Raw genomic sequence first — 7,973 nt, 5'->3', positions numbered from 1 at the left:
AACCCTGTTACAGCTTTTAGGCTCCTGGTGAATCTAACCTCATGTTTACTATGTCTTTGAAACTTAGAATCTTTTTACGTGGCTCCTTAGACCTGATCCTTGTGTTAGAGCTGGTGCCTGAGCATTCACACCCCATCCAAGGAGTTGCACACACACCATCAGTCTTCTGCTGCTGGGACCAGGGTCCCTTCACAGCAGGTGACGTCTGGGAGCTGACGGGTGCCCCTTCCCACTCCTCACACACACACACAGAGTCTCGGGTGTGCTCCCTCCTTCTTCAGGCTCCACCCTAGGTTTCCCACAGCAGTGTCTCAGGCGTAGGATTTTATAAAAATAAATAATTTAATGCAAAGGTACAGCAGGTCAGCCCAGGCTGGGTGTCTCCAGAGAGGGATGTCGTAAGAAATCCCTGGGCAATCATACCCTTGTGATCTCTACACCCGCCCCTGACGCGCTGCTCATGTGTCTTTTAGTCCAGTGGTGGGTTTTGGTCTGGGGTCTTCTAACACCTTCTTGGATTCTTTTTCTGTGTCCAGGCAGGCAGACCATTGACTGCTCTTATCTTGTCGATTTGCAGTCTCTGCTGAGGGTTGTCACCTCCTTTTCTCCTGGTTTATGCTTCTTGTACCCCTGCACTTCCTGGCAGAACATAGGGAACAGAAAAGTCCCAGACTTTGGGAATATCCTACCAAAACATCACTGTGCTATCAACTTTTTTCTTATACTATAAGACTAAACACCGCACTGTACCAGCTGCTAGGAAAATTACTAAGAAAATTAACTCTATTGTGGCATAAAGGCTTCAGCAAATCTAGCTATTCATGCTAAGTAAAGCTAGGCAAACAGCAGAAATCATGCTATATTTCAAACCCAAGTAATTTATTCTAATTAAAACTCACTTATTTAAGCTAAACAACTGATATGTCTCAGCACTTGCTCTCAAGCATTTAAAGACTGACCAGCAATGCTGGACTACATTTAGGACTATTCGTTGAAGAACACACCTTAATCTTCAATCTTTACCTTCCTACTTTGTAGAATGTTGTATATTGCTGTATTATTTTTTGCACTGCGTGTCAATCATGTCTGATGACTGCTGGAAACATGTGCTTCCTCTCCTATTTCCTATATAGGAATATTTTTAGTTTCATTGACTAATAAGGAAAGTCGGGTAAGTCTGGGAGTGATGTGGCAGCTGTATCATCCTGCTTCTCTTTTGCAGTGTGTTTGATTCCAGAATGCAAGTACTTTCTTTAAGATTGATTCATTCTATGGCATTTTATTTCATTTATCAGTGGTACTGATCAGCCACTCATTTGTCAGTTTGAGGCTTTCAGACATCTTTATACTCTGAGTTCATACATGAAGGGATATTGTTACTGCAGAATTTCTAAACCTATCTAAAAGGCCCCGTCAAGACCAGGTCATACTTGTAGATCACACAATTCATGCCCAAAGAGTTGGCAGTCTCATTGATGACAAGATAGATTAAAATAAACAAAATGGTAAGAATAGTGATGAAAAGGGAGAGAAGAAGTTATGTACACTAATGTACACTACAACATTTTCAATTTTTTTTAATATTGAGATGAACAAAACAGACATGAACAGCCACTAACATTTCCATTTAGGTACTTAGGTTCAACTTGCTATGTGGGTAAGGAGACTACTCCATCAGTCTTTAAGTTCATAGTTACAGAACCTACTCTTTGCTCTCAACAGAGCATATAACTCTCAGATGTCAGACATACTGAAATTTCTTTGGACATCCAGCTGATGGAGGCTTCTGGTTTTCTGGATATCATGTGTGCATGAATCTATTTATCAATCCTGATATGATAAATTATGAGCCTTTGGTTCAAAACCAAATGAAACAGTAGTAGACGCTTCAAACCAATTGTCTAAATATTTTCAAAGTAGGATTAGAGTCAGGAGAAAGAGCTAAATGAATGCTTTGCTTCCTCTAAGACAAAGATGTGTTGAACACTCTCTTCAGCAGCAGTTGCCTGGTCATTCAGCACACTGAAGCACTCTTGGTGCCATTTCTTTTCTGGTGGGAATGTCATGTGAGAGAGAAAACTGGAAATACTGTTGTTGGTTTTGGGTGAAGCAAGGATAAAAAGGATTCATCTTTAGGGAAAAAAAAAATTGCTCGTTACTTCTGCTAGTTGTAAAATGACTTGATTCTTTTTTAAATCAGTCTTCCTCAATTACCCAAGGTAAGACAAACTTGACCATGAAGGTAGGAGTGATTGAGACCCATCACTCCCACACAATTGTTCCCAGTGTGGTAGTACAAGACACCAGTGAGGACCCTGGACCGACGAACAAAGGGGAAAACAGGTATGTCAAATTTGCCATTTTGTATCCCTCTGGGTTTTTTTTTCTTTAATAATTTGCATGGGATTAACTATGCACAGATACTTGTCATCATCTAATTTTCTTCACCCTCTATTAATAAATTAAGTTTTTAAGATTGTGATATATTGCTTATCGTAAATATTTAGGAGATTAAAATCTGTGCTCTTTCAATTTCCTTATATTACTTAGCCCATGATTAAAATGGTGAGAAACAGTCTGTGACAATTTAGATCAAACGTTTATTTGTATTTCAGCAGATATCACATAACTGTGTTGTTTTGCTGGTCCCTAGGCAACGGTATCTACCTGGTGCGTTTGCACGCTACAATATTAACAACAATAGTAATAAAGACGAGTAAGTATCTTTACCATTTCATAGAGTACTGCAATATTGGTTGTTTAAGCAGCAATGAAAAAGAATGATATATATCTAATCATTTCTTTAGAAATACTTATGTCATTTAAGTAATCCCATAAGTGACTGCATGTACTTTTGAACTTCATGCATATAGTTATGATGATCATTCTCAATACCAAAGTTACTGGTATTATATCTATTAATTTAAAACAGAAGTAGTTCTATGTGAATACAATAAGTATAATGTTATCCTTACTGAATTGAGATGACTCTAATAAATAAATGTGGAAGCAATGGCTATGTGCATCCCATGAGCCTATCATATTTTTCTTTTCCTTAGAGAGGAGAAGAAAAAGAAAAAAGAAAAGAAGAGGTAAGATAAAGAGTAATAATACTACTGTTTCTAAGACATTTAATTTCTTTCCAAATATGTTTTAACTTAGTCTGCAACAACTGAAAATGTAAATCTGTTTCTTAGCAAGTCAGAAAAAAAAAAGGATGGAGAAACACAAAAGAACAAGGAAAAAAAGGAGAAAAATAAAAACAAAGATAAGTCCAAGAAGAAAGAAGATAAAGAAGAGTAAGTATTTTTCGTTTAGGTCCTGCTATTCTAGTCGAATAAAATTGCTTTTGATGAAAAATCAAATCCATTCATGGACATCCTGTAAACAAGATGCTTACAGAGTAGTGAATGAGTGTACAGATTGCTGTCGTTATCCCTAGAGTAGAGTTGTTCTGATTTGACTTCATAAGTGGACAACAGAAATATGCATGCATGGAATTGATTTGAAAAAAAAATTATGAAAAATCTTGTTTGGATTCTGATTATCCAATATATTTTTGGATAACACCCTGCCCCTGCAGCAAAAGATGTGCCAGTGTAAAGCAATCTCTTCTGCACATAAGGGCATCTACAAGCAAGTAAACTCTTCTATGATCTAAAAATTCTTGCTTTACCTTTAGCTTGGTAAATTCACAATTTTCTGGACAAGGAAGAGAAATTTAAAATAGTGCAGCAGGCACTTGTGTTGTACGATTTCATGTTCTTTGGTTTCTTTATGTAAACTATGCCAATATTTCATCTTTCTCAAAGCTAAACTTTTTCCAGTGAGAACGGCATGATTTGCGTCACTTATTAAACATTAGTAGTCATATAATCATTTTATTTTTTGAAAGAAGATCAAATCAATTATCAGACCAGACAGTTAATTACATAAGAAACAAGTTAATTTAAAAAGGTTGAAATTACATGTGCCACTACAAACTGAAGTGGGACTGCCAATCTGATTTTTCTCAGCAAGATTTGGATTCTACGGTTTGCGTCCCAAGTCACACCTAACAAGAAGCTTCATGTTCTCCATGCATTCAAACAAAGCTTAACTTTAATATAAAGACCCTCTATTTAACAATAACAATTTCTGGAATGCTTCATTCCTCAAAAATTGCTATGTGTATTTTATGACTCTCATTAAATCTCCTTTTTTTTCCTGCCTATCACTTAGGAAGAAAAAAGATATTTTCATTATTGATCCAGCAGGAAATATGTATTACAACTGGTTGTTCTGCATCACAATGCCTGTCATGTACAACTGGACCATGATTATTGCTAGGTGATGTACTTCTTTAATGACTATATAAAACTTCTGGCAAATCATAATATTCACAAATAGATTAAAAAAATATTTTATTCATCACTGATTTCATGCAAGTATTTAATCTTTATTTCATGGTAATTTACTTCTGTCTTTTCCTATTCAGAGCCTGTTTTGAAGAGCTTCAGCATGACTACTTAGTGGCATGGTTTATTATTGATTACGTTTCTGATGCCATCTATATTGCTGACATGTTTGTACGGACAAGAACAGGTAAGTATACTCAATGATCAATTGTTGCTCTTAATGTATTTGTGTCAGGTGGCTTAAAATATTCAGAATACTGCTCTTATTACCTGGGTATCCTTGATGAGGTGCAATATTGAAAAAGACATCGAGACAGATCTCTGAAAGACTGTAGTCTGTGACCTGTAAAAACAGGAGAAACTCTGATGTATTACTTAAAGAATATATAAAGCCTGAGGTAAGCAAGGCATGAGGTAAGCTAGATACAAGCTATTCTGCCTGTAGATGACTCAACAAGACAAAATAAACATGCAATGCTGACAAGTGGGGCTCAGGGGTTCTGAAAAATTAGCACCAAAATCCGGATTTTGTATTTAAGGAGATCCAAGTATTTGCTTGATTTTCAAGACCACTGCGCAAGAAAGACATCCAATTAACTTCAGCTGCAACTGTTTCTTTTAAAATCTTATGCTACATCCAGAGCTAGTGAGTAGGTACACTCAATATGGAACTGAAATTCCCACATTCAAATTCTTTCCCTCATGTTAACCACCCTCCCTATATTCTGTGGAGTTTTGCGGGGGGGTTGTTTTTTTTTTCCAGATCTTCACCATAGTGGAAAAGTGGAGGGAAAGAATCAGAGCTAGAGATGTTTAATTTTCAAAGCTGTATAGTTTAGCTCCAGCTGAACCATATAGCATGAAGCTGAATATTTGGAAATAAGAAATTGTTTATCAAAAAGTAAGAGAAGTTATGTACCATCTGGAACTTGCAACCAAAATATTTTTCAAAGTAGATTTGGACTGACGTTGAACACAATGAAATTGAAGGTGTAACGTTTTTTATTATTTACAATTTGATTTTAGGTTACCTGGAGCAAGGTCTTCTGGTGAAAGAAGAACAAAAGCTTCGAGAGAAATATAAGACATCTTTTCAATTCAAATTAGATTTTCTGTCAGTCATACCAACTGATCTCTTATACTTTAAGTTAGGACTAAATTACCCAGAATTAAGAATAAACAGACTACTCAGAGTAGCTCGGATGTTTGAATTCTTCCAGCGAACAGAAACAAGGACAAACTACCCAAACATCTTCAGGATCTCTAACCTTGTCATGTACATTGTGATTATTATTCACTGGAACGCCTGTGTGTACTACTCGATCTCAAAAGCCATTGGGTTTGGGGCTGACACGTGGGTCTACCCCAACACCTCCGATCCCGAATTTGCCCGTCTGACTAGAAAGTATGTCTACAGTCTCTACTGGTCAACGCTGACCCTGACTACTATCGGTGAAACACCCCCTCCTGTAAGAGATTCTGAGTATTTCTTCGTGGTCGTTGACTTCTTGGTTGGAGTATTGATTTTCGCTACCATTGTTGGTAACGTGGGCTCTATGATCTCCAACATGAATGCTGCCAGGGCAGAGTTTCAAGCAAGGATTGATGCTATCAAGCAGTATATGCACTTTCGGAATGTGAGTAAAGACATGGAGAAAAGAGTTATAAAGTGGTTTGACTACCTGTGGACAAATAAAAAGGCTGTGGATGAAAGGGAAGTCTTGAAGTATCTGCCAGATAAACTAAGAGCAGAGATTGCAATCAATGTTCACTTGGAAACACTAAAAAAAGTTCGTATCTTTGCAGACTGTGAAGCTGGTCTGTTGGTTGAACTGGTTTTGAAACTCCAGCCACAAGTATACAGTCCTGGAGATTATATTTGCAGAAAAGGAGATATTGGACGAGAGATGTACATTATCAAAGAAGGGAAGCTGGCAGTAGTTGCTGATGATGGAATTACCCAATTTGTGGTGTTAAGTGACGGCAGCTATTTTGGAGAAATCAGCATTCTTAATATCAAAGGTAGCAAAGCTGGCAATCGAAGAACAGCCAATATCAGAAGTATTGGATACTCGGACTTGTTTTGTCTGTCTAAAGATGATCTCATGGAGGCTTTAACAGAGTATCCAGATGCAAAGGCTATGCTGGAAGAGAAAGGTAAGCAAATCCTAATGAAAGATGGGTTGCTGGACATTGAAGTTGCAAATTTAGGAAGCGATCCTAAAGATCTGGAAGAGAAGGTCACCTACATGGAAGGAGCAATGGACAGATTACAAACAAAGTTTGCCAGGCTGCTGGCCGAGTACGAAGCTGCACAACAGAAACTGAAAAAAAGACTAACACAAATCGAGAAAATATTGAAGCCCATTATACAGGAAGAATTCGCAGACTTAGAAGGAGGAGATCCATCCACAGATAAACCTGGAGAGTCAAAAGTGGAATAAAAACACTGGAGGTTGCCAATAAAACTTAGGGTCAAATCCTGCATGGGGCTGAATACATTCATTTCTAATCTTTGTAGGACCTGACTATTAATTATGAAAAATTATTTGTTGAGGTCATGTCACTAATTTCCTACAAGCAGCACATATTTGGCAGGTTTTGGAAAGAAGAAGAAGCACTGAGAATGAGGATGAAAGATAACATCTTGCTCCTGCACAAACAGGTGTTATTATCTGCTAATGCATTATGTATGTCGCTCTACAGCAAATGCATTCAATCATTCAGTACAGTCATACACTGGCAAATATTGACAGTTTTGCTGACTATTTTAGAATCATTTCTTTGTGTCTACTTACAGCAAGAAAGAAAGGTTTGGTACCAATTATATTATCTGAAGTCAATATAGGCATGAACGATGATATTAAATTTGCGTATAAACAAACACATTTTAAAATCTATTGATTAACATAAGATTAATTATTGTTATATAAAGAATTTGGTATATCTACAATGCAGATGCGAGTACGGAAGGCTGTAAGATTTGGAAAATATTATTACTTTATTGGGTCCACCTTGGCTGATTTCTTGAAATGGAAGCGGCCAGTTTTAAATGGTCCTTTTTTCGGGATATTACATGCAAAGGCTGGAATAGAGCGGGAAGAAAACACAACTTTTTGCAAGCATCAATATGACAAATATGGATGGCTCAAAATATAGCTGTTCTTTCCACAATAATAACAAATACATAATATTGAAGACTGTTCTGCTCCATGTAATCATACGGCTGCTGAACATGGACTATCAAGTTTTTAATATCTGTGCTTAAAATTTTTTATGTCCCTAGCGTAACAGTTGTGGATGCTGGCAGAGTGCAAGGGGCAGACACAACAGAAAGAGGCCAAACTCTTCCTACAGCATCTTCTGTAGCTGCTGTTGGGAAAAGAATACAATGACTAAATAGGTTACTTTTTTCATTGATAGGGTATTCTGTTCATAACTACTACTAAGATAGAAAAATCTTTTTCATATGTCAGATACATTTTCAACTGCTTTAAGAAACATTATCTCCTTGGATTTCTTCCCTAATTTATGTCCTTTTCCATTGGTTAAAAATTGGGTTTTACTAGTTGTGGT

The 7,973-nt window shown here is 37.0% G+C and overlaps 1 protein-coding gene across 1 annotated transcript; it reads left to right on the top strand.

Annotated features, from left to right (window-relative positions):
• The first annotated feature begins 2,007 nt into the window (after positions 1 to 2,007).
• On the top strand, positions 2,008 to 6,841 carry CNGA1 (cyclic nucleotide gated channel subunit alpha 1). Its single transcript, XM_063336498.1, is given in 7 exon segments — positions 2,008 to 2,348; positions 2,650 to 2,720; positions 3,067 to 3,092; positions 3,198 to 3,299; positions 4,222 to 4,329; positions 4,478 to 4,584; positions 5,424 to 6,841. Coding segments are annotated over 7 exon segments (1,944 nt in total). The 5' UTR covers positions 2,008 to 2,236.
• The last annotated feature ends 1,132 nt before the right edge of the window (positions 6,842 to 7,973 follow it).

This window comes from Chroicocephalus ridibundus, chromosome 5, assembly GCF_963924245.1.
Source record: "Chroicocephalus ridibundus chromosome 5, bChrRid1.1, whole genome shotgun sequence".
NCBI lineage: Eukaryota > Metazoa > Chordata > Aves > Charadriiformes > Laridae > Chroicocephalus > Chroicocephalus ridibundus.
The sequence above is the reverse complement of the archived record's forward strand: the minus strand, read 5'-3'. Positions and strand labels throughout refer to the sequence as shown.